This window comes from Anabas testudineus, chromosome 23 (genome assembly GCF_900324465.2).
Source record: "Anabas testudineus chromosome 23, fAnaTes1.2, whole genome shotgun sequence".
Lineage (NCBI taxonomy): Eukaryota > Metazoa > Chordata > Actinopteri > Anabantiformes > Anabantidae > Anabas > Anabas testudineus.
In genome coordinates this window covers 3,200,608-3,227,961 of record NC_046631.1, presented here as the reverse complement: position 1 = coordinate 3,227,961, position 27,354 = coordinate 3,200,608, and the positions used below count along the sequence as shown (strand labels likewise).

Here is a 27,354-nt window from a genome sequence, read left to right as displayed (position 1 = left end):
AAAAGCCTTTAATGAACTAATTGTAAAACTAGAGTATGGACCAGAATCTACAGTATGAGTGGCGTATAACAGTGTGCCACATTGGCATATGCATCCATCCATCAATACATAGGGAAGGGGTGTGGAGAAACAACGAGCAGCAGCTGTGTATTGACCGACAATACAGTTCTTCAGAAAGTTGATGCGAAGCGATTCCTGAATAGAACGGATAATGACGAGCTTGAACACAGCAAATTGTGCCAGGAAGTGATTGCTCTTGCTCTCTCGCTGTGTGTGTGTGTGTGCTTTCGGTAACCTACCATGCATTGGTAGGTCCGGGATGTGTGGGATGTTGGAGCCGCTACAGATTGGGTTAATGACAAATACGCGTAAAGAGCATAAGCACATAAAGATTTTCTGAAAAGTCCCCAGCGCTAGAAGTGAGCCACACTGTCCGTCAGTCAGTTTATGATGATCAAGTGTCCATTACGGAATCTGTCCATGAGAATCGTAGTCCTTTCCTTATCGCCAGCATCTTCCCCAGTTCTTATAATATTTGATTGTTCAACCTAATATAGTAATTATTGCTCGTCTACGCTATGAAGCTATTGTGCCTCGCTAAATGATTTATTTTTACCAAAAAGTAAAAATGATAACACTTAATTAGGTGAACAGTCGGTGTGAATATAAACAGCGACACATCCGTTCAACCAGTGTGGACATACGGTAGCACGTTCAACCACACCGACACCAGTGAATTCCAATCTCATGTTCAATGTTAGGGCGTGTGCTTTTTTTTTTTTTTTAAAACACAGTACTGAAAAGACATACATGGACCGAATCGTCTGAGTAACACAGTCTTGAGGCCCCGTCGAAGCAGCCCTGCGGATGTGTGCGTCACACTGCCGTGTGTCTCGAATTCTCATTCTCATTCATGGGTGATGAGGGACTTTTCCGGGTGAACTGGCTGAAGCTGGCGGCCCTACACCTCGCCCTCGGCACTCCTCCTCCGTCTCCAACCAAGGCCTGAGTTTGGCCCGAGGGCAGAGTACTAGAGCGTCCCGGAGCTGCGATGCCCTGGGCTTGTTGGAGCAAGTGGCTCCCCGCTTGTAAGGGGTTGTCCTTGGAGAAGAGGCTCTGGATGAGCTGGAATTTTTCCTTCTCTTCCTGCAAGAAGACGTCAACCAGGAGCTTCTTCTCCCGTTTAAGCTGCTCCACAATGTTTTTGGGGACGTCCGGGATCACCCAGGCAACCACGAGGCTGAGGAACATCACCAGGTTCTGGAGGAAGGAGAACAGAGGAGAGGATGGTGATGAAGATGAATAAAGCGAGATGTATGAGAAAAGTGGCAGGTGAGAAACAATAAAACAATTGTAGGAATTCCTTGAATTCAGTTCATGTATTTGATATTAAAGAATCATATGTCCTCAGCAGTAATGAAGTGAAACGTTTCCAACAGCCCGGGTGCTGCAGGCAGACATTTATTAGACACACTTCAGTGAAGCATCTGACATGAAATGAGCTGTTTATGAGCTGGGTGCTATCTGCACACAGTCTGTCAAAAAATGATGTGTATGCACCTGTTAAAGAGCTCTAGTTATTTCCTTTGTACGATGCCTTTCTCTTTGTCTGAACATACCTGAAACAGTATGACGAAAGCCAGTCTTGCAGCCAGGACACACCAGTACTGTTTGGAGAACTGGTACGCATCTGTAGACCACGGAGGTTCCCTGTAGTCTTTGTACCTAGAACAAAAACACAGGTGTGAGGAAGAGTTAGAGGAGCGATGAGTCAGTGAGTGGGAAATGACAAAAAGAAGAAGAAGATGCTTTGTTTGTGGCTGGCTTCTCAGACACCACACAAGCACTTAAGAACTGGGCAGGTCGAGTGCTGTTGGTGCAGACAGCCTGAAGCCATAAAAATGAAAACCTGCAGTGGTAATGTAACCTGTGGCAGTGTGACAAATTCAGACGCCAAAAGGTGTTGCAGCTGAATCTGTTGGCTCGAGTGCAACAAGAAGGGATTAGAGAGCAAAGTGAAATGATGTCAAGCTGTTTGAGATTCTGATGTTTTATGAAAACAAGGGAGTGTCTCCATGGCCCCGCCACTCCGAGGGGCCGATGTAGAGCAAACCCTGGAGGATGGAGGAGCACATCTTTCATGCTCTTGTTGTTATTTTCTCTTAGTGTGTGCTCTACTGTGTACAAAGGAGTAAGGATATCCTGCCTGGGATCAGCTGCATTACTTACTGTTATTCCAGCTATGACATTGTGGTGATGCATTTAACTTCTATTCGTTTCCTGTCATGTGACGTGCTGAGACACAACCTACTGTAACAGCAGTAGTCAGTTGATGTTAGTTGCGCAGCGACAGGGAGTTACTCAGCTGTAGTCACTACACTCCCTATAGAAAGTACAGCACAGCATATATCATTCCTTTCAAGGCAAGCTGGGAGATCATCCATCTCACTGTCAACCTTAATAACATCTTTAAGCAAATGTGTCCTTCCAAACCACTGAATGTACAATAGACATTAAAGAGAATGTGATTTACAAACAGCAGTGAACGGAGCCATGGATCAGTCTTCCAGTCAGCATTAAGCCAGATTAGTAAATCATGACATTAAGATAGATATCAGACAGGCAAGTAAACCGATGCAGATACAGAAGAATTAAATCATTGTACGTCCCACCTTCTGTCAATCACAGCTCTGTCAGACAAACACAAATGTGACACTTCACAAGATAGAACCAGGAAAATAAAGTAAAACATCAGCATGTACAGTACGAGAAAACTAAAAAAACTAAAACCACTGTCGAGACTCAGCAGTGAAACGTGTTCGGTTAATGTGGTTGATCAAAGTTTTACACTGAGAGAGCTGACCCAACAAGCCTTTTCCATCTACACACACACTATCATTAAAAAAATTCCTCTGAAGCCAGAAGAGATTAAATGGCCTGATTGAGATGTTGTAAGTACTTGACTAGCGCTATAGAAATAACACAGAGGGAGGGTAAAATGTGTGTGTGCGTGTGTGTGTGTGTGTGTGTGTTGGAGGGGTCTATCGTGTCTGACTCCTTCTCCTTATACAGTCATGAGTGAGGAATGCTGCCTGTGAGAGTCAACTCATCTGGCCCTCCCTTTTGATCTATTCATCTCTCCCTCATTCACTCACCACCAATTTACACAAGTTCGATGTAGATCAACTTCCAAGCGTGAAGCAAACAGTCGAAGAAGACCTTCTGTCCTGTCATCCTCCACTCAGTGGGACTTTTCTGTGTGGAATTAAGGCTGTAAAACTATCCAAAGAACATTTTTCTCCCTGACTTTCTCGCCGCTTCCAGTGTGTGTGTGTGTGTGTGTGTGTGTGTGTGTGTGTGTGTGTGTTTTCTAGACACTCCATGTTTGGTTATAATAGAGCAGCTCAGCAGTAACTGGAGCATCTAACTCAATATTCTTTCATAAGACCTCAATGAGATTATGGTGAGTATGTGAGAGACTTCAGAACATCTTCAGCGTGTGTGTGTGTGTGTGTGTGTGTGTGTGTGTGTACTTCCCCAAGACTTACTTCTGCCAACATAGTGCCTCCTGGGATCCAGGAATACATTTTAAGACAAACGAGGGTCAGACCATTCCCATCCTCAACAAACACACAAACACCCTCCGACCCCTCGTTTACCAAAAACATGGGTGCTGCCAGGTAACATTATGGGAGGGGCCCAGTAGTTTGAAACAATAGCATCCCTCAGATACTCTTCCTGTCTCTGTGTTTCTCACTATTTCTATAAAATTGTTCTCATCATTAAAGGAACATGCTAGTTTCATGGGACATCTTTAGAACTGAGGGACGCGCTGGCACAGCATTTCAATCTGTCTCTGATATTTACATTTACTGGATTCCTGAAGTGTACGTCTGAACCAAGTGCACTGAAGAGTCTCCTATTGATGCACTAAAACGAAACAAGCAAACCTGAAATGACAATATAATCCGTGACATATAGCAACGCGCTGGCCCTCACTTAACCTTGTGGCGATAAGAGCGTAAGTGCAGCCAACTTCCTGTCAGCTCTGGAAACCAGCGCTGTCCTGACATGAAGCAGGTGGAGGCCACAAACTCACACTATTATAGGACTTTTTCAAATCAACAAACTGTGCGAAGAGACGCACAGTTTGTTGTTGACGCTCCCTGTTTTTATATTATTGGTGATTTATCTGTTTACGTTACACTATAGGTTTGGTCTTTGTAGATAACTATAAAAAAGCTCTCTGACTTTAATCTAATTTGATTTAATACTGACGTCAATAGATGGATGTCAGGACTGCAGAGAAATAAAGTGTACTCCTGTAGGGACGTTCTCTTTTCTCTTGACCCCCTCCACATGAAGAGCAGAGGTCAGCCAAATCACAGCGGGGACTGGTAAGGATTTAATAACTGACTCAATAGAAACTCTGCAGGGACTTGGAAATAAATCTACTCCTGTGAAAGACTAGATTTTGTGAGATCTGGTCTCTTGGTAAAATGATCATAAATCTATTTTGGGCACCTTACCCACTTGATTGGTCAGTTCAACTGGGTAACGTGCAATGTAAGAATGTTTTTTTTCTGCTACTTGTATCATATAACACATGGCGTGAGCACATTTTTATATAATGCTACTATAAGAGCTTCCAGGTGTCTGCTGACCTTACATGTATATGCAGCACTGCTGTAACTTTAAGAGACTATTTTTAGACCTGTTTCTCTTCAGATTATCATAACGTTTCATTGGCCCCTGGTGTGAAACTCACAAACCACTCAACAGCATGTAAAAGTATTGGATTGAAAACATATGATCATCCAAACAGTTGAAAAGATGTTAAAATGAGGTCACATTAATGCCTTAATAATCCAATGATGATGACTGCAGAGACGTACAGTGATGCTTCTCCCACCGATGCAGCAATTTCTCAGCTCACTGCTGTTTTTGAGCGTGCTGAAAGATTTAAAAACTCCGTCATACAGTACCATCCAACTACAGGGCCGCTCCTCTTTTACTCTTCTTCCTTTTTCCTCTTCTTGTTATTTCTAACATCCTTCCATGCTGCTCTTTTCTAACTTGTCTTGAACATTGTGACCCTTCCCCTTTCAGATTCTTGCGTCCTTATCTGATCATCTTGTCCAGTGACATCACCCCTCATCTCATCCATCCATTCATGCACTCCTGACCTCTTTTCTTCCATCCTGCGTGTATTCATTCATACGACTTTAGTCCCCAAATTAAGTGGGTCAACAAGAAAGACGGCAAGAAAAGAGGCAGAAGCGACCTGTCTGGAGCATCTGACATAATCAGAATCACATACTGAGTTGTATCGTTTGAGTAGAGCCCAGAGGCGTTGCCCACAACATCAGCAGTCTCTACATCCACCAGACACACTGCAGTCTCACACATACTTCTTGAAGCATCTTCGAGCTAATTTCACGCCTATACGCATTGAAGGCGTACATTATCCTGTCTCGGTTCGGACATGACGTACCACGCTCCGCTGGCACAAAGGCCGTATTCTTGCGTCGTAATTCTTTACTGGCTTATGTAACAGCAGGTCGGCCTCAGCTGTCTGTGGGCGCCGGCATCCATGACCTTTCCGTCTACAGCGCTTTATATTGATGTTATGAAAGAGATGTTTGCTACTGGCATGGGTGAAAAATCCACAGGAGATACAATAGCGCCTTTGACCATGAGCTTGTGGGGCTTGGTTGGCGTGACAGTATGTGTCATATCTGTGGACACTGACATTTTATGATTGCAAAATGTGTTTGAATCATGGTTCAGCGTACAGCACATGTGCACCTCAAACTAAAAACTACCTGATAGCTAGGAGAAAAAGTTAATATTGGGACACAAAGCCAGTTGCGCATTGGATTCTGCAGCCTTGCCTGTTTGTCGTTAAGTCTGTTATGACAAAATCAGAATCTCTTTGGTTAAATATAAAGGTCTGAAAGGAAAGGAGGGCTGGAAATGGGATATCATCTCCATGAACACAGAAACAGAGACATTCTTTTGTCAAGCCAAGTGGATAGTCTCCTTGAAATAAGCATGAAAATGCTAGTTATTCATTGTTGACACAGAGACTGAAGGGGAGATTATCTATTGTTACAGTCAGATCAAAGTTATAAGCTATGAAAAGTCCTACACTTTCATCCACTAACGCAGAACACCTCAAACTAAATTCCTCGGATATAAAAACGCATGAATCGCCAAGGCACGTTATAACTTTTCAGCACGTGCATGCCAGCGTCTTTACCTGCAGAAGCTGATGTCTTTGTGTGCGGAGCTGTGTGGTGCCGTGCCGGGCTTAAAATTGGACACGTTGAAGTAGGAGAGCGTGTGGTCGATGAAGCCGTGCATGGTGCCGTTCGGACTGTACATGTACTGGTAGACGAGCCGGGGGATGAAGTCTGACGTGAAGGAGATCACGAAGGCCTGCAGAGAGAAAGAGAGAATCAGATGGAGTGAGACATTTTTTAAAGAGGTGCACACTATTTCATATGTTCAACAGCACAGTTCTGGTAACTATCATTATGTTAATGCTTTATAGATTTATTTAGCAACACTGATAATGGTGCAGATTCAAGTTCTATGCACAAAAGGAGAAGTGTGATCCCAGTTTTCCGTTGCCTTGTCTTTCTCCCACGCCAGCTTAATTGCATGTATGTGTGTCCGGTGCCCCATTGCTCCTGAAAACATCAAAAATTCCTACCGCTTGTTTTTCTAAATCCTCCGCAAATCTGTTTAGTATTAAAAGTAAACGGAATAGGATTTTGTTACGCTACCCGAGGACAAATCTCAAGCAGAGCCTCCCTGTACTCCTACACATACACTTTGACCTTCAGATAAGTATGTTTGGCTTCTCGTAAAGTCACGTCATGCATGCATTTAATGAACATATATCACTAATTTAATATTTGAATACTTACATTTATAATGACTGAGAATTTCCCCATTCCACTCAGTATGTTGTACCATATACCTACAGAAAGAAAAACAGAAGTGATTAGACGGAAAAACTGAGATTGGATGAACAGGCTCATCCCTATTTTGCGTGTTCCTCTTTCATCTTACCGATGTCTTTCGCCCGTATGGCCACTGGCCTGCGTAGCTCTGTAACAAACTTCTTGGCATCCAGTCTGATCTCGATGACATTGTTGAGCAGGGCGAACAGAGGAGCGAGTGGGAACGAAGCCACAAACAGAGAGACGAAACCGAACTGGATAACTGCAGGACAGAGATATAATAATAATGAAAACTGGTGCATTAGTCTTGTTAAAGTCAACCAACAATATGGAAATGTACATTTGAGAGCATGATGTCAGATTGACAGGGGCAAACTGTAAGCAGTGTATAGGATGCTTCATCACTGAGATCTTCTGGTGAATGGACAAGGCAGTCTGCCTGACTGTGTCTGATCCGCAGCTCTAATCAGAGCAGTGGAACTTTAGCAGTGTGGGAACGGGGATTTCCAGCCAGCTGAGACGGACGGCTTCACCTCGGGATGCCGCACAGAGACAAAGAGCGGCAAGGACGAAAACACAATGGCGGAGTGGCAAACGCTGAGGGGCAAGCTCAGAATAACTTTGCTATGTACCTGTGCAGAGGTTGATGGGTTCAAGGCCACCTTACACACACAAAGAAGACACACACACCTCAACACAAGCAGGACGTCTTGCTGGCAAGCATGAAAACTAAATAATAAATGACTTAGCACAATCCCAAAACTACCAATTCACACACAACACTTATGTTTAAGTCTATGTTTCCATGTAGGACACACACATTTAGTCCGTAGTCGTGCCCTTCAGTGCCATCAGCCTGATCTACCACCTTCATCTGTTCTAATGCAAGTCATATCTCATGAAATCCCATCATTATTATATCACAACAAGTCTTTAATGACTGTTCTGAACTGAACCACTAGGTCCTATAGCAAATAATACAGTGAGCAGCTACAAATGAAGCAGTGAGACCGTGTTTCCAAAATCACTTTACAGTTTAATACTGTATGTTTATTCACAATATGATTTTGAGGCCTCCCAGCTCATTTGTTTGTGTGCAAGGACAGCACAGACATGACAACCCTACATCCTATCATGAATTTTCCATCACGTCTCATGTTGTCTCTCTTTTTCTGTCTCTTGTTGTTGCCAGTCTTTGTCAGGGTGAAATAGAATGAGCCTGACTTACCGACACATGATGTTTTTCCATCATGTGACAGTGACAGGACAGTAAAGACAGACTTGCCCATTCACCTGAAAGGGTCATATCAATACTCACCTGCCACAAACTGATGGCTTAACACCTCTCAGTGAAGTCATTTCGGTGCTTAAATAGCTAATCATTGTCCCCGTGACTATTATTCTGTATGTGCATGCGGACTCACTCATCTCCATGTATTCAGGCGTGAGGCCCTCAAAGGCAGCCAGTGCGTAGTCGAGGTTCCACTGCTGTGGAGGTTTCCCCTCCTCCTTCTCCTTCTCAGTTGATCCTTTATTCTTTATTGCACGCGCCAGCTTTTTCAGCTTCCTGTCAATATGGAGGAAGAGATGGATGAGATGGCGGTGGAGACAAATTACATGCGAATATAAACATATTAAAGTAAAGACATGTCCAAAAGGATAAATATAAATATTATATGTGACCCGGTGTTGAGAATTCCTATTTACAGCATCTTTGTGCACAGTATACATGTACAAAACATAATTAATGTGCACAGTGTGTACATGGATTTATATTCATGTGAGCGTGTGTACTGCTTGTAAACAACGTTAATAAAAGCAGCTAATTGCCTGACAGCATTTAATATGTGGTTACACAAACACAAGGGAGTTACAGTTTGTACAGTACAGTACATGCCGGGCAGCAGTGAACTCATAAAGGTTTACACGCACACACACACACTCACACACAGGTTAACCATATCGGTGTGAAAGCAGGTTAGATGTCTGGTATTAGTCAGAAAACGTCAATATATTTCTACATCTTTCATTATTGCTCGTTAGGTTGAATGTGAAACAGACCAAATCACCTATACAGACAATTATCAGCCCGCTCTGTAGCTCTGTGCTCTCCATGCAGATTTTGACCAACCCCGAGCTAAAGTTTCCAGAAGTTAGAAACATAACAACTGATTATTGAGACGCCAATTCCACATGACACTGCAAAAACACCGCCTTATTATTCCACAGAACATGACCGGTCTCTAAGGGTGGGAGCTCACAGTGACGCTCCTGTCAATTCTCTCTAGACCAGAATCCTCTTTGGGAGGATGTGCAGGTTCAGCCCACCATCCCTCAGTCCTCTTAAGGATACAGCCCCTGGGAGCCATCTAAGGCATGTTTTGGGGAGTAAGCCAACCTTAAAGAAAGTCGACCAGACAATGCATTCTCAGGTAATTAGCATAACTACCACACGTTGCAACTTCAAATCCATAAAGGAGCAATCGTTGAATTTTCATCAGTTACATATTTAGATAGGAAATAGGAAAGGGAGTCTGTCCAAAGAAAACTTTGATATCATTGAATAATATTAATATTTGAAGTTCACTGCCGTCACTCAGCAGCTCCTGAGCGTCCTCATAAAAGGCATACTGTACTGGCCCACAGTTTAAGACTGTGGTTTTACTGGTCTCCTCCCAGGTGTGAACTCTTTATAGTGGCTGAATGTGAAGCAGATGAGTGGCTGGTATGTAGATGGTATGATAGTATGTGTCGTGGCTCGCTGATCCCTCAGGATATTCTGGAGAATCAAAGCATTTGAGCGTGAGGCTCACCTCACGGGTCAAAAGGTCAAGCTGCGCTCACAGCAACAGTAACAGTTCAGCCTGAAGCTGAAGCTGAAACACAGGTGTTTTCTATGACACTTCAGCTGACCTCTGACCTTTATGATTTGAATGTATGTAAAAGAGGAGCTAATACACAAACTGGAGTACTGTTGTTCAGACATGTTAATAAATTGATGCGTTCCTTGATATTAGGATGCTACAAGAACAAAGGGGAGATGGAATTTTATGATCTCATGTCTAAACTGAAGGTGTCTCCGCTGTGTTTTTCAGTCTGACAGAACAGAAACATTCATCCACCCATTTTCAGCCGCTTATGGAAGCAGGTTCAGACCAGACGGCCCATACCAACTTCCCCAATACCCCATAGTCCTGCAGGACACAGTCTTCAAATCCATGTAAACTGGATTGGAAAACTCTCATGACCCCTCAAGTAGTCTTGTAAGAGTTGGTATGGGAAACATGGAAACCATCCTCAGTAAGGCTGTGTCTATATGTCTTGCTAAGTGAACACATACAGCTCAGACAGAAGAAGGTGGTGTACTTACGGGATGCCGATTTCAAAGATGTTGTTCTGAATTAGCTGTTTGCCCAGCATGATGATGCTGAGCTGAATGCACAGCTCAATGAGGCAGCCTCCTGGGGCACACTGAGGAAAAACACACACTTCATTTGTGCCGCTGATTTATTATCACACGATAATTCTACATATCCAGCCAACTAAAAAGAGTCACAGATATGAAGACGGATAACAAACCTCTTCCATCCTGTAGTTGTTGAAAACATACGTGTAATTTCCAGGTCGTCCCGCAAACCTGCAGAAACAAAAAGGTATCATGAGAATTCACCAATGATAACGACATTTATTTTGGTTGTAAGCAGGTTTTTCGCACCCCCACCTACTTAGACGCAGGACTTACCTTCCCTTGAAGAAAGCCACATAAAAGATTGGCGCATACGCATTCATGAACTTAAGCAAGAACGCTTTCAGGATGAGGCGCTCCTCGAAGTTAGTATCTGTTTTAGGAATCTCTGAAAAATAGGCAAAGTGAAAGAAAGACTTTGTTTAATGAGGTATGAGAACAGCAAGGCGGCTGGAGAGAGAAAAAACAAACAAACAACAAAGTAGAACGTATGTACATTATTTTAGGTTTGGCTAGGTTTAGAATTTTCCACAGCAAATCTGCTGATGAGAGTCTGACTCTTGATTTTGAGTTTTAACATGATCACTGTGCTGGAAGTAGGTCAAAATACTTTTTACATGTCACATCCCCTCTCTCTCTCTCACTTTTAGGAGGATTTTAATATGACTGTTACTGTGTCTGAAACCCTTTTGGGGTAAATGGATGGGATGATTGGGGCATGAAACATCAAAATTTCATTCAACCCTCCACAAAGAGACAGGAAGACTCTCTATTTCTCAAAGTCTTTCAACTGAGACATGCATGTGTAGATTTTTAAATATGTACACTATACTTATATTTATTACATTTTCATTGTTGGCTGCTTTTGAAACACATGTATGCTGTTCATATTTATCAAAAGTCAATATTGGAATGAATGAGAGCATGAGAAAGTTTCCATCTGCTTCTAGTCTTTGCACTAAACATGTCCTGATTCTAACTTCATATTTAGCAGGTGCTGGAGACTTGAATGTCTTATTATCTAAGCATTTTGAAGAAAACTAATAAAAAAAAAAAAGCCAAACTATTCCTTTAATTTTGCAGATAGAATGACATGAAACTGTAGCTCTTGATGTTCATGTTAAAATTGTTGATTGCACTATTTTATATATGTATATAAAATATATATGTATATAATTCTGTACCTAGCTCAGTCAACCAGACTGCAACATTCCCATAGATTTCATCAAGGATCAGAATAACCACGAGGTTGATGATGACTGCAGTGGCCGACACTGTCACCCGAACATTGGACTTGATCGCTGGGTCGGGGCTCATTGCCATGAGGGCCGAGATTGTGATGCGGTAGATAATGACACTGAAAACTGCAGAGAACGTCAGGCCAAACTAGGAGGAAAATGAAAAGAAGAAAAAAGTAGTCAACTACATCTGTTAATCTTTGAGGAACACACTGTGTTTCTATGTGAAGTGCTTTCATACATATGCAGAGAAAATGTGATTCCCAACCTGATTTTTATGTACTGACCATGAAGAGGATAGAGGAGATGTTGATGAAGTATCCAGGAAGACGGTCTTTCCAGGTCAACTTGTCTATGGGAGCCTGGCAGGAAGTATGAGGGCAACATGGGAGAAAAAGAGAGGAAAGGTTTGTCAGTCATTCAGATAACGGCTGATGCTTCATCAACTTTTATTAGGAAACCTGTGAGGCAGAACACAGAGCTTCCTACTGACACACCTCCAGAGAAGAGAATAGGAGCAGCTGACTGCTTACAGTTTATAACACATAACTAACATAATATCTTCAAAATAAAAGAGAAGTAAAGACTTTCAGAAAAACAGATCTGGAAAGAATCATCACAGCTCACGTGATTCATTTTTCACGGTTTGTAAAATGGAACTGGACATTTGGACCAGCAGCAACATTCTGGACTTGTTGCTTTAGTTTTAAAATGAAAAGTATCAATTAACACTAATTAAATTGAGTTGTTTTGCCACAGTGACTAAAAGGTTGTATATTTGAGTAAAGGTGAGATTTTCAAGCCCGAGAACACTGCAACAACTTAAGTACAGAGGAGGCGGCATCATGTCCAGGAGCTCTTTTGATGCCGGTGGAACTTGATACAGTTTCATCCAATGGAGGCCACAGAAAAGTGACAACTGAATGAAGCCGTACTTGGGGATACTTTCCTCTTTCCATCGTTTTCTGAATTTCCAATTCAAACATCCTTAGATCTAATTAAGAGTATTATTTCGGTGTATCTACTTTGGTGGCTGTGGCTCAAGAAGTAGAGCAATTGTCTGCCAATCATAGGATCGGTGGTTTGGTTCCCCGCTGCCATGTCACCTGCCGAAGTGTCCCGCTGAGTCAGATCAGCTGCACAGCAGCTCTGCCGTGAGTGTGTGTGTGTTTAAATGGGTGAATGAGGCGAAGTGTAAAGCGCTTTGAGTACCAGTTAGATAGTAAAGTGCTATATAAGTGCAGACCATTTACTATTTACTGTGCACTGCTCATTTAAAAAGACAACTCAGCCTCATCGTCTATTGTTGTTCATAAAATAACACTGAGATGAAACACAGGTGCCAGAGCAAGCATCTGATAACATTTGAACCTTTGCAGTCTTTGTGTAGGATCACACAGAGACAGACATCACACTGTGAAGCACAGAGAGTCTGAGAGCTGAGCTCATTCTCAGGACAATAGTGCCACCTAGTGAAAACTTCGACATAGTACATGCTGCAACACAAACTGCAATCTTGACTGCACTTGAACGCTGTTTGGTTTTAAACTGTTGTATATAATCTATTTTAAAATATCTTATATTAAATACAAATACACAGTATGTGCAGAGAACTGTCATTGAGGTTCATTTTCTGCAAAGTTTAAACACATTATAAAGTGGAAATGAGAACATGTCAATTAAATGGTGACATAGGAAGACAGATACACATAGTTTAATGAATATGTACAAGTGAATTTTAATGAGTTACTACAGGAAACATGTGCAGCTACATGTCTTCAGGATTCTGGTGCATGTTCTTTGCTCCAGTTGCTCCAGCTTCCTTGTAAAAGGATCTGTAAAGGAAGAAATTCATTTCAAAAATTAGAGAAAAAAGCAAACCACAAACATTTAAAAGCACACATTCCTGAGAAAGAAACACATCCAAATTCCAAACCTGTTTATGGAAACTCGAGATCCAGATCCGGTTGTGGCCACGCTCTTTTTCAGTCTGTGTGGGGAACACAAAGATGAAAATGTCTGAATCTCTAAATCTGAATGTTCTCAGTAAATCATCAGTACAAAGATGTTTTTTGACACTTACCGCGTGTTCACAGCCTTCCATCTCCTCCTATTTTGCGGGGCCTCCTCCTCTGTATGAGTCTTTGCGACCGTAGCCGCGGGATCTCTATTTGTGTCCCCATAGCAACTGGGGAGAATAGAGTCCCTCACAGAGGTGTTGTCCTTCTCCAGGGCCTCCAGTGGGATCTCCAGTGGCGAGCTCTGCTGGCCTTGGAGGGATCCACCTTCACCAGCCCTGGGGGAGCCAGGAATAAAGCCCTCGCTGGGAGAATCGTCCTTCTCCTTGGGGACGTCGGTCTCTGCCTTTGACACCTTGGCATCTTTAGGCAGGCTAGGATTCCTGGAAGGGTTGTCATCTTCCTGTTGGGCCATCAGTGGGTTCCCCACTGGCACAACTTTTCGAACTCTGAGACACACAGCTTCAGCTGGCCTGGAGGAACCAGCACTGAAGCTCCCGGCACAGGAATCCTTGTTCCTGTCGGCCGCCATGGATTTGCTCTTTGTCATGGAAATCCTGGCGTGTTCCTGCATGATCCATTTGAGCATGTTGGCAACTCGTTCTTCGTCGCTCAAGGATTTGGCAGGGCTGGGATTCGTCACTGGGATGTTTACCTCCTGCTGGACCTCTGGTGGGTTGTTACGTGGCAGACTTTCCTGAACTCTGGGAGATTTAGCTTCAGTAGCCTTAGAGAAACCAGCACTGAATGTCATCCCAGGCGAATCCCCTTTACCTTTGGCCTTGTAGCTCACCGTCAGTCTGGCATCATCCAGCCGACGCCGCTTGGATTTAGGGAGTTCAGTATCACTGGCTGCTAATAGACTAGCAGGCTCCCTTTTCCTTTTGCGCAAAGGTTTTTGTTGGTCTGCCACCTTCTTTTGGTCTTGAGTTGGTCTGGTACTGATGGTGCTTGTGGAGCATGTTGGAGGACTGGGACTCCTCATGTGGATATCCATGGTCTCTTGTGCTTCCACAGTTGTAGCACACAAGTTTCTTCTTTTTATAAGAGTCCGACCAACTCCGGTGGATTCTCTTTTAGTGCTTCTGGAGTATCTTGGAGGAGTGATACTCCTCATGTGGACATCTTGGATCTCTTTTGCCTCTGGCGCCTCAGAGATGTCCATTTCCTCTTCAGGCTCCAGTTGAATCCTCAAAGGCACAGTCTGCTGGACTTTGTAGGATTCTCCATCGACGTCCATCGGGGTCTCAGCAGTGCTCTCTGCACTTATACTGAGTCTGGAAATGGCTGCTGTGAGTTCAGCAACAACAGGATCCTCGGTGGGAACTTTCCAGTCAAGTGGACGGAGGTTTTCACCAATTTTGAGATTGGCCATGGAGGCTGTGAGTTCAATGATGTCAGGATCTTCTGTGGGAATTTCCCATCCAGGTGGATGTGTTTGGTCAATGTTGAATTTGGCCATGGTGACTTCTTTGACAACAGAATCGATGTCGCCTGTGTAACTCTGGTAGAAATAAAAGGACAGTCATTTAGATTGTCTGATGTATAACAACAAAAACACGTGAAATATATTTAAATATTTGAAATTGACATTGAAATATTGTTTCTTTACAGTAACCAAATAACATACATGTAGCATTAACAACTTTACTTTCACCAGTTACCATATTTCTTAGTGTAATTACTCTTCTGAGTTTACATAGGGGCTTATCAAGACACATTCAATTAATCTAATCTGTTATTTTACTAAAAACATTTAAATTAAACAACGTTTTCAGTAATTATCTACTTAATGGTCTTGTCTAGATTAAATGTAAGTGTTTAATGGATTAAGGGAACCATTTAAAACTGTTCACATTGCAACAGAAAGTGTATGATCATTTGCTTTTGAGAGGTGTTTCAGTCACTGTTGTGGCCAAACACTAGTGAATAATCACATTTAATCAACTTACCAGGTTGTCACTGTGCTGCTGCGAGGTGTTGAAGCTTGTTGAAAATGTCTTTGTTGAAGTAGAAACAATCGAAGGCTGTGTACGCTTTCTCTCTTTCTCTCTCTGTGTGTGTCTGCACTCGAACTGTGTAGATACTGAAATGATGAACTCGGTTCCGACGTTCTTCCCTCTACTTGTCTCTGATTCCAGAACCATTCTAGAATCATGGTGATGGATGGAACATTCTGACCACAACTACTAATGTTTACAGTGTTAATGGTGTATTAGATTTAATCCCTATAACTTTGCAAACAAGTATGATTCCTAGTATTTAGTTGAAAGAAAACTACAACACATTCATCTACACACATATTTTTCCAGTATTCCATCACGATTGACAGTTTTTATGTGTTTTCATAGACTACGTTTTAAATGACCAGTTGATTACATGACATGATCATGTAGCAACAAGTGGATAGAAACTATGACTTGGCCTTTCTAACCCCCTCAACCCAATTCACATCTGCATGTGGGTTAACAAGCCTGAGGGATCCACTTATTCAAGGACAAAAAGCCAGATTCACACCTACAATTTATGATCAAGCATCATAAGCACCAAGTGCGAGTGTGTGTGTGTATGTGGGCAAGTGGGAGGGGGGGTTAGTAGGGACAACCATCAGAGACAAGAGTAGTAGTAAATGGGTCAGGTTTTATATTTGGCTTGTAACCTCCGTTGAGGAAAGCCCAACATGGCTTCATCTTGTGACAGCGAGTCACTCGTAATCTTTATTTCTCTCTATGCTCCCTCTGTTCCCTCTCCCACCTTCCTAAGTGTCTGTCTCTCTCCACAAATTTGTCCTTGTGTCTAAATCATAGTTAGTACAACAGAGATTTCCTTATAATAATCTTTGACATACAATTTGGCAACAAGTGAGAATTTCTTCTATTATTGATCAAGTAATGATGAACGGAACATAAAGATTTAATATCCAGTCTCTCCTCTAAATGGATTACTGTATGTGTAGAAAATGAGTACATCATTTTTAACATCATTAATATTTGACTTCATTAAAAACTATTTTCATTTCACCTGCCATGGCAGAAAGGCTACACTATACAGTGTACTGAAGTATATTTACCCATTTTACTTGAGGGTATCATTAAAGCCCTATATAGTACCCCCTAAAATTTACAAGGGGACAAATAAATAACAGTGTTAATGGCATCAATGCAGCCACACAATAACAAACACTGCATTTCTTAGGTGTGAAAATTACTAATGTGTGACTAAGTGCCAGAAATTAAGTGTCACAATGTAAAATGTACAGTAAATTATGACACACAAATTGCAAAGGGACTGTTTCTATCTGTCTTTTACATGCACATACTATATAATTTGAGAGACTGTTAATAAAGATCTAATGATTTGTAACTGGAAAGAGTGGAAATCAAATGCAAAACTTTGTTTTTGTTTGTACATGTCTCCAGTCACCAGCATGTCATGGCCCTGGCATGTCCTAATTTAAAATTTTAAAAATGATTTGAGAGGCTTTGACAGAGAATTCTCTGTCACTCAGGATCAGTCATGGCCTCAGATAAAAGACAAACCAGCAAAAAAGTCGTCTCCATCAGATGATGTCAAGACACTTGAAGGATGTCAGGTGAATGATGTGTGGTTTGTACAATGAGGATTCTCAAACGCATGAAGGCCGTTCTGCTCAGTTTCCTGGATCTCTATTAATGACCAGTGCAACACACACTAATAAATAAATCAACCACCTCAGTTATAGTTTTGAAATATAATCTCTAGATTTGATTCTGCTGGACATTTCACTGTCTCAGGTAACAAATGAAACGGTTCAAGTAAGTGCGCCCGTGTGTGTGCGAAGTGAGAACGAGAGTCGATGTCGCCATAGTGATGGTCACTAATCTTACCCCTGGCTTTCTGCCCAGAATGCATCACTCCCACTCAGCCCTTTCTCTCCATCCCTCTACTTCTTCAAGTCTGTTTATTAGCATCTCTCTCCTCTCTTTTTGTCCAACGATTGCTTTAATTAACTTTCGTTTTTTTTTTAAGCAGATGATTGGTTTGACAGGGGGCGTTTGAGAAGAGAGGTGTATTAATAATGGTTACTGTACGCCGCTCAAAGCAGCTGTGTCACGGTGGACGTGTTGACTTGTCGTTGCAGAGAGGGCACAGGTGTATCTAATGACATTAATAACAGCTGTGTTCCTGCGGGCATCACCAGTGAGCAGCAAGCATAACAAGTCATTGTTGTTATTTGTTACACTAGCGCTGATGCAGCAGAATGGCCCCCAGTAAGAAAGTATGTGTTATTCTTATATGTTCTAAACAAGTCAGTTTCTTAGTAATTTCGGTCTGTCTCTATGTGTGTGTGTCTATTTTTTAACCTGAATGAAGTGAAGCAGTTAAGCTGAGTACACGGTTGGCAACACAATAAGACAGCCAGGATGATCCGACCACGTGGAACACATGATGAGAGCTAGTCGAGCTCCCTTGAGTTCAGGTAAGGTCTGAATCCTCACTTGCTGTTGACTCCCAGTCTATGTTGTTGCTTTGCTCATCTATGAGGATTAATAAAAATCAAATCTACTATATCCAAAACCAAATCCGTTTACCAGTGCTACCCGTCATATGACACCATAAAACATACCAGCATGTGTTACGGTGGAGGGCTATATTGAGCATTGGATTAATACACCTTTAGTTGTTAGTGAGTATTTTCGGTGGTTGGATGGTGAATGTGAGATTGACTCAAAATAAACTACAGCGCTCTCTCTCTCCAGTGTGAGATGAGTGTTATCCAGAAAAAGGAAGCCCAGAGACTGATAATCCCTCATTAGCATGGGCTGTTAACTATCAACAGGGCTTAATAAAGGATAGAAACAAACTGGTTGGACCGGTGAAACGTCCGACCTCTCGTTCGTTTTATGACCCACATTCTCTCTGCTTTGAAACACGCTGCTGACTGTATCTGTTAAAAAATAGTATAATAAAGTACCATAAGCACATTCTGTCCATTCTGTTTTTATTCCCACAGAGAGGCTTAAAAAGACCACTGAGACCATCAGAGGTCTGAAAGAACGTTAAAAAAAAAAAAAAAAGCGCAGAGAGTTGCACAAACGAATACCTGACGAGCTGAAACTGCAGCAGCCAGAGAATGGGACAGGAAGAGAAGAACAGATAGACAGCAGCCTGCAGGATAGGAAAAGGGAAAGGGAGGTGAGGAGGAGGAAGAAGAAGAAGAAGAAGAAAAGGGAAGAGGGAAAGGAAAAGGTGGGTGAAAGGAAGAGGAACAAGAAGGTGAGAGGAGGAGGGAGGAGAGGTGAAGGACAGGAAAGGAGGGGTTACCGGTACTCCTGCAGCCATGGCAGACAGTAGTTTTTGTCTCCATCTGTCCTTCCCTGTCACTGTCCCGTCCTCCTGCTTGTCTGGCTGCAAGACAGAGGGACAGGTTACACACAGACAGACAGACATACACACACACTGACACCCACAGAAACCACGTTCATGCAGACAAACAACACAATCATGCACAACAATGCCAACTGCATCCCATCTTCTTATCGAATAGACCATGAAGATGATTGTTGTACTGGATTTTTCATCAAAACTACTGCACAGCATGGCTTCGCCACCAGTTAACTGGTGTACTGCACAGTATTTACTGTTAATTAGTTTCGCCAAATCAGCAATCCACTTAAACGAATAGAGAGTTTAATGTAAGAGATCGATACGTTCATCTGTTCCGTCACCACTCAATCACTTAGACAATTTTATGACGCTGCCTTGTAATGTACCTTCATATTGCTAATTGTCTGATGTAAGACAGTCCAAGCTGTTTACGTAAGATGTCCCAGGACTGAAGTTGATACCCAGCTGCCAATCAGACGGGACTGTGAAGCCAATCAGATGGGAGACTTGGCCGTGGCCACTGTGTCAGCGTGTATAGCTATTTAAATCCCCTGTGTGAGACTGAATGGTGCCCTTTTCTTCAAACACAATGACCGCATGGTACACTGTATACCTTAAATCACCTAAAGGATGTTTCACGTTTCCTACTTTTAACACAGGATGGTGCAGCAGTGATCTTGTATCGGGTAAATTAGTTCCACTCAGTCTCACAGGCCGCTACACCACAGTGTACGTATGTGGGCCAACGGGACTCAGTGTGATTGACCCATTTTGCACAGGGAATCTAGATCATTCCCAATTATTAGACCGTCACACTAATGTTTGTAGCACACTTTAGAAATCAGATTAGTTCTGTGAGACACAATGAGAATGTATGGTGTCATCATCTACTGTATATTACTGTGAAATACCTTTCCATTAGCTTTGTTGGCAGTCCGGCCAAGCTAAGAGAATGAAATTCATATTTTGTTGACATTTTAAAATGCAGACATTCATGAGTTACGTAAATAGCCTTTATGGTTAAATTAAACGACACTGAATTGTTCCCTACCTCACTCTTTTTCTTCTTTTTCTTATTTTTTTGCTTCTTCTGTCTCTTCTGAAGGAGGATGGTCTCATATTTTGGCCTTGGATGCTCCTGAGGGAAAACCAAAGAACACTTGAATGCGAGGTTATTGTGCGCATGCTTGTGTGTGGATCTGTGCGCTTTCTGCAGCCGCTGTGCTGAAATTCTAAATTTCTGTGTTGTTATATGGTTAATTAGTTTAACACACTGTTAGTTATGAGTGTTCAGACTTTCATGCCTGTGCCTTTTTGTATTAGTGTGTACAAAAGGTCGACAGGGGTCAGAATGGCATGTGAGACCAGCCTATGGCTGTGATACATTGTGTGTTCTGACACCTATTGATCGTGGTTAAGCCCTGAGCTTTTCCTATGATGACCTCTGTTTACCACAACCAAACCACCAGGTGGTGTTAATGTTGTAACTGACTGATGTATGTTCAAGACTTTCTTTGTGTGTGTGTGTGTGCGCGCGCACCTCGTCGTCTTCTGTGCCCGTCAGACCCCAGTTGAAGCTCAAACTGATCTGGCGCCGCTTCCAGTGCTCCAGGAACAGCACCGCTACACAGATACACCAGGAAAAAAACACTGTCTTTAGGATTCACATCATCTTGAAATACATGAGCTTTTAGAACAGTTTTAATGTAAGATGCTAAATAAAGTAGATAGAATATGTGCATCGTGCTTTAAATAACCCTTTCATATTTTTCTATATGTATTTTCTGCACCTTTATTGCGTGCTGTTTCAGCCTGCTGCCCTTGGTGGAAGACATCATGAGATATTAATGAGCAGCTGCACATTCATCCCACCTGTTCACACACACACACACACACACAAATGCACGACCGAGCGCGCGTAAACCTCACCCCACAGAGACATGAAGATGGCGAAGAAGACGGTGGCGGGGTTGTCGAAGAGGTGCGAAGCTCTGGCCGTGCCACAGGCGGTGCTGAGGTGCCAGAAGTCACAGGCTCCGTCGCAAAGGGGACACATGGTGAAATTGAGGCTCTCGTCGCACATCTCCAGACTGAGGAGGGAGAAGATCAACATCTAAGTCACAGAGCACCTACATAAAATTGAATGGCTTGCATCTTAATAAGAGCAAAATGACATCGAGCTCTGCATTACCATCTGCTGAGTCAGATCCCTGTGTCTGTAACATTTAGAAATGAATGGAACTTTTAGCACATAACCACCAAGCTTTTCTGCTTTGACCCTATTCATAGTCAGCGTAGGCTGAATTAGCAACCTTTCGCTTCATGACACACTGCCAGCCGTACCTTCTGTGTTCCTCCCACAAATCTCTGACTAAAGCCAGATACAGCAGGTATCTGGGCAATCCCTGTCTGGTCTGTGCATGTGTGCACACATGTATGATTTGGGTATTCAGTTTGTTGCTCATCATTTCTCCACACAGTGGACTTGTGTGTGTACCTGGGTATGTTAGTGTCCACTGTCGCCACCCCATAGCCAAACACAATGATCCCCACTATGGAGGCTGGTATTAGCAGCTGAGTGTAAACACCAAGCCATGCAAAGTAGAGGCCGATCTTCTCTCCAAAGTACTTCCTGTGGGTGTCAGAGGTCAGAGATTAACATGGCATCATGGTCATGGCAAAGCAGACTTAAGTAGCATGCAACACAGGTGTGCAGTACTGTGTTTGTGCTTGAAATAGAGCGAGTAGAGTGTTAATGCTTTACTTAAAGCTTTCATTCATTGCAATTTTCCACTTTCAGTGCTGTGGTCCCATTACCTGACAAGATCAATGGGCTGGTACTTGTAAAAAGCTGAGTATCTGGCCCACTCTTCATGCAGAATCTGACCACAAACAGAAGAGAGAGACACTGTGGGTGAATAGTGTCTTGATGAAAGTTTACCAGTTGTAGAGGATGAAGGCAAAGAGTTGTAGTTTAAATTGAATTCCCGTGAACAGGGCAAGGATAATGTTATGAAGTCTTACACTCTTGATGCTGATAGATAATACAGCCACTAGTTTAACAGCCTGATGGATACAGAGAGAGAGGCAGAGAAAGGAGATGAATAAGAGATGATAAGGAGGTGGTCTACCTGTCTCTCATTCCTCTCCTCAGCCTGTCCGATGATCCTAAAGTCACCCTGAGGAGGGAGGGAAGAGGGAAACCATGAGTGGGCAAAATATATATGATTTATGTTTGACAAAAAAACAAGAAGATCCGACTGTGATCCACTCCCTGCAAATTCAATACTGCTGCTGAAAGCGCACTTACATCGTGAAGAGGGAAGGCAGCATCATACACGCCTTTAGCTATCAGTGTGCTGATGCCTGGAAAAGAGAGCGAGAGAGCAGAGAAGTAAGACAAACTCATGAGAGCATCACTGATTAGTATGATCCAACTAATCAACTGTTGATGAAATGATCAGGTTTGGTTTCTTTTTAAAACACTACAAATACTGTACACAGCAAATACATGGAACAGTCCCAGACTGTATGGAGAGACTGATATACAGTATACTGAAATACAAACAAACTGAAAGAATAGAAAGAAATCCCAGTCTTCTTCTCCCCCCCACTCTTCCCGGTGAATAGAACAGGAGAGTTTGTTTATTTTAATGAAAAAAAAAAAAAGTTGAAACCAAAAATTCTAGCAGCTGGTAACGTCTGAATTATTGGCGACGACAAACAACCGTGTTCACTTTTACACTCACACACAACTAAGAAATGAGTTTATGCCAAATGGCTCCAAGCTGTGGCATGGAATGAAGTGGATGAAGTGGTAGCCATTGTAAAAGAGCACCTTCTGTTATTTATTTAACATCGAGTGCTGCACGCTGCACTTCTAATGTGATATTCCTTTGATTCCTAAGAAGACGTCTTCTCATCACTTGCTCAGATTAAGTGAGTTATGGTGATGAGTGGGTTTGAACTTGGATCTAACTAAATCCTTTTTGTGTGTGTGTGTGTGTGTGTGTGTGTGTGTCCAAAAATGAAACTCAAAAGAAATTTGTCACGGAGGCTACAATTCAGCCACTGTATTGTCAATTGCTTTGTGTGTGCAGGACAGACTTTACCCTACAGCCTGCACCATTTATAATTCTGTTTTTCAGTGTCAGGCAGGCTGGGATTATGATAGGTGCCACTTTTAGTGTTTGGAAAATGTTATGTGGGACGTGGTGGCCGTGACCTGTCAAGGTCAGGGTGGACACTAACACATCAGATGACCTGGCACACACAACTGGCTCTTTCATCAAAGTAATGAATCAATTAATTATCAGCGCCTCAAAGGGGGCCGGGAACCATGTAGTGATTAGCTGGGCTATTAATGAGCGTCATGACCGACTCTCACACAAACTCAGAGAAACGCACACATGTCCAAATGCATGAACGCTCACTTAACCAGCCAGAAACGGCCACAACTCGCACAGGTCCCCTGCCTCCCCGGCTCAGCCTGACCCAGGAAGTGTGACCCACTTGTAGAGGAGATGGAGAAGGAGCGACAGAGAGAGTAAAGAGAAATCAGAGAAGTCAATCCACGCTTGCTTTATCTTTACCGCTATTTCCAAGGTTGTCAGGGGGCCTGGAGCTGATCCCAGCTGACATTGGGCGGGGACAAAGACAAAATAGAGGTTAAAAAGATGCTACTCTATTTTCTCCTCTCTTGTCGCCCTGCAGCTCCGTCAGCACCCGCTGGCTGAGACCTTCTGCCGTGACGGGGAAGCCAACCAGACATATGGTGGACGCTCGACATTGAACAAGCGTCAGCTCATTTCTATATAGGACCGATAGGTCTCGCAAACACAGAGGCAGGTGTTATCAGCATGTTGTTAAAATGTACCTAAGGTGAGACCTGCGCTAACCTGACACAGCATGCACTGGGTGACACGCTGTTCATGTAGAAAATCCCCAGGGTGGATCATTAGTGGGACATCTTTTTCTGAAAACACATGATGAAGTCTAATTGACACACTTATTTCTTGTACATATTGGGGGGAATTTGTTGTTGCCACTCCAATCAAGTGTGTACAGCTTTATGCACAAATATCATAAACAACTGACACGGCTGCTGAGGTAAGCTCGGACTTTTAATTGCTCATCGTCCCAATGGACACCCGTGTTAGCGAGTAGTCTCTTTCCAGGAACAGGCCACTGGGTACAGGGTGTTGCTAGAAAGCCCAAACAGCCTCTGTCAACCGTTCCCAAACAAATTAGAGTTTAAAAAGACGCTGGTCTCATCCAATCGCTGCATCACTTCACTTCACCTCTCTACTGACAGTTCACCTGGAGTGTCCCAAAACAAAAACTCAAACCACATTTGAGTGTAATAAACTCAATTCTCACCTATGGTTTGACAGGTTCGAACACACACTGTCCGTCTCAGGATCTCGTACACCTAAGAGATTAACAACGTTATTAAATCCTGGACAAACAGTACAGCATGAAGCAGATTAAGATCTCAGTGAGCACTTACTATTCGGCCCCTCGTAGTGTTGTCAAAGAATGTCTCCTTAGACGTGATGTTGTACCTGAAAGAAACATCTGTTAGAAGCTGAGTTCTGCATGTTCTAACAGAAAGAGAGCTCTGTAGTTGGGTTTGTGAGTGTGTGTGTGTGTGTGTGTGTGTCTCACAGGTGGAGTTTTTCCCTGGAGAAGGAGTGTGAGAGAAACTTGGTGCGTCCCTGGTCCTGACGTGGCACTTTGGGCTGGAAAGGTTGGTTCAGTTTCCTCCACACTGTGCTCATACTGGACCCAAAGCCGCTTTCCTCTTTAAGTTCATAACTCTGATGAAACACACAAGAAATCATTCAGAAGTTCTCAAATTTTAGTACACTGGGTCTCTCATGACGAGCGTGGGTGCTCTGATACTACCGTTTTGGTGGGGACCCTAATCTTGAGAAACTCAGCCTCTCGACACAATACTGGCCAGGGAGCGTGGAGGCGGGTGAAGCTGGGGCCGTGGGCCTTTATCTGCAAAACAAACAGCACATCTTGATGTATGTGAGCTCCAACAAGACACAATGCACACAGTTACACCCTGAGTCCTTGTACTTTGAAGTGTCTGAGATGAAGTTTACTTCTAAAAGTCTTTTTTTTTCATACCCAAAACTGTAATGTATTGGGAATTATATTACCAGATTGCTTGGCTGAAACTACCTGCTGCATGAAACTGGCTTAGCAGACCATCTGTCAGCACAGCTTTGCAAATCCAATATAGCCGACAGACTGTGTTTTAGCAAGAGAGACCTCAGTGTATGCTGGTCCTCACTGTAGTAAATGCTCCTCAGCTGCCTCCAGACTGGAAAGCTGGTGTGTTGCATTAGAGGTACATAAAACAGTGCTGAAATCTACAGCATATTAACTAAATGGCAGTGACACTGGCCTGCTGAACTAACTCTGGCTAAGCAATAAGGCCGGAAGCGTCACTCTGGTGTTCATAAAACATAGATGGAGCCTGTGTTCCTAAAGCAAAGCCCGGAGCTCTTTCCTTCACTCTCTGTTGTTGCAGCCTGTTCCTGACACGTACTGCAATCTTCTTGTTCCTATCATCGTCAACTCTACCCCAACAGATAGGTATGTAACAGCATTCAAATCAAATCCTGACTCATCTAGCTTGTGCTAATGAATCACGGCCCCAGTGCCCACACACTAAATTATTATTTTATATTGAGATGCATTAGTGAAATTTGATAATTGGCAGCATCAAGGTAAGCGACTGGATTCTGACAACGCTTCTTCTGAATTTATAGAAACAGAAAAGCTGCACATGTTGAGTTGTGCTGTCTTCCTAAACATGCACGCTATGCAGCCACTATGCAGGCAGGTTCTACCGTGAGTGCGACCAGAGCCAGCGGGGGACGACAGGACGGCAGCCAGGTAACCTTACCCTCCTCAGACCCCCCACCAGCTTCTGTAAGTGGGGGGAGTGAAATGAGAAAGGTGGCACGGCAAACAATGGAAACCTGAAACGCTTCCCCTTCTCCTCTCCTGGTTCCCACTCTCCTGAGATCTTTCAGTGCCTCTCACCTCCGCCCCTCTGCACATATATTACTGTACCTTCTGCTGCCCACTGGACACTGTTTCACTGACTGATTGATTGATCGGTCGACTCAATAACTGCCACTGTCCTTTGTCCTGCTCGGTGACACAGTGGAACACAGAGTCACCTGAACTTTACGGCTCTTTTAATAAAATATAGTCACCCTTCGGCTTACGTTAGACGCCTCCTGTGTTCAATGGAAAACTACTACCACTAAAATCCACAGCACAAACTCACCGATGCACACTTCTTATTACATCTGCAGTTCCTGAGTGATTATCGCGGCTGCATTGATTCCTGTTTTCTCAAAACTACTACGGCGTTACGACAAATGAAATTCTGGTAGATACAACAGCTGAGCTCTATGCCCAGCGGTATTGTTAGAGGGTGTTTCGCCAAATTAGAGTTCTCACATTGCCCGTAAGCCCTGGAGCTTGCTTTTCCATTTCTCACACCTTGAACGACATAAACATGTTGGAAATGATTGTTTTTAATTAAGAGGAACTCGCTGCAGACCTGATGTCTTTTTACACTTGGTCTTTGAGCTCTTGCACCATGTGCCATCACCAAAAACTCTTGTGCATGGTTTGTTCAGAACAATATAATGCTGCTGCCGCTTTCTTGTACCCACCTTTCATCGCCCTCCACTATGAATTATGTATAATAATTTTTCTGCTGCCTCTCCCCCACACCTCTCGTCCCTTCTTTTCTATCGCTCCATCAAAAAGCAGCGGATATAAATACCTTTCAGCCTGGAGAAGGTTAATTAGTGGAGGGATTTCCAATTAGCTCTTTATCTCTGTAGGGGTGGTAACTAGGACGCAGCCAGGGGCATCGTTTGCTAGGGGAGGGCATGGAGGATGAGGGGATGATTGGTTAGGTGATGCAATGGCTGGGTAGAGAGTGAGATGATGGGTGGAGAGATATCAAGTCAGTGTGAGTGAGAGGGAATCAGAAAAAAATGGTTCACACAAGACAAAGGTGGCTGTGAACTAGGGTCTTGACCTCCTGCAGGGGGCCACATGCAGGGATCAGGCTATATTGCCCAGCCAGACACTTGCCTTAGGTGCAGGTATTATGACAGATGGACGTGGATATGCAGCCGTGCTCCTTGTTTGCCTCACTGGACACTGACGGTCATGCTATGCTTTATGCTTTTATGTACTATAATCCATCCATAGCACTAGATCAAAATGAAAATGGATGACTGAGTGGACTA

At 43.1% G+C, this 27,354-nt stretch overlaps 1 protein-coding gene across 1 annotated transcript in view; it reads right to left on the bottom strand.

The window, feature by feature from the left end:
• Positions 1 to 870: 870 nt before the first annotated feature.
• The window catches only part of ano2b (anoctamin 2b), a 36,643-nt gene continuing 10,159 nt past the window's right edge, over positions 871 to 27,354 (bottom strand). The window contains exons 5-27 of the mRNA XM_026363120.1: positions 24,968 to 25,066; positions 24,728 to 24,879; positions 24,570 to 24,624; positions 24,440 to 24,491; positions 22,371 to 22,426; positions 22,192 to 22,239; positions 21,878 to 21,942; positions 21,558 to 21,692; positions 20,990 to 21,150; positions 20,601 to 20,683; positions 20,112 to 20,198; positions 18,998 to 19,081; positions 11,963 to 12,037; positions 11,622 to 11,823; positions 10,714 to 10,825; positions 10,551 to 10,608; positions 10,342 to 10,442; positions 8,396 to 8,538; positions 7,081 to 7,233; positions 6,936 to 6,988; positions 6,263 to 6,441; positions 1,620 to 1,725; positions 871 to 1,260 (exon numbers count right to left, since the gene is read on the bottom strand). Of these exons, the coding sequence (XP_026218905.1) occupies positions 877 to 1,260; positions 1,620 to 1,725; positions 6,263 to 6,441; positions 6,936 to 6,988; positions 7,081 to 7,233; positions 8,396 to 8,538; positions 10,342 to 10,442; positions 10,551 to 10,608; positions 10,714 to 10,825; positions 11,622 to 11,823; positions 11,963 to 12,037; positions 18,998 to 19,081; positions 20,112 to 20,198; positions 20,601 to 20,683; positions 20,990 to 21,150; positions 21,558 to 21,692; positions 21,878 to 21,942; positions 22,192 to 22,239; positions 22,371 to 22,426; positions 24,440 to 24,491; positions 24,570 to 24,624; positions 24,728 to 24,879; positions 24,968 to 25,066 (2,643 nt within the window). The 3' untranslated portion in view covers positions 871 to 876. The remainder of the gene's footprint in view (positions 1,261 to 1,619; positions 1,726 to 6,262; positions 6,442 to 6,935; positions 6,989 to 7,080; positions 7,234 to 8,395; positions 8,539 to 10,341; positions 10,443 to 10,550; positions 10,609 to 10,713; positions 10,826 to 11,621; positions 11,824 to 11,962; positions 12,038 to 18,997; positions 19,082 to 20,111; positions 20,199 to 20,600; positions 20,684 to 20,989; positions 21,151 to 21,557; positions 21,693 to 21,877; positions 21,943 to 22,191; positions 22,240 to 22,370; positions 22,427 to 24,439; positions 24,492 to 24,569; positions 24,625 to 24,727; positions 24,880 to 24,967; positions 25,067 to 27,354) is intronic.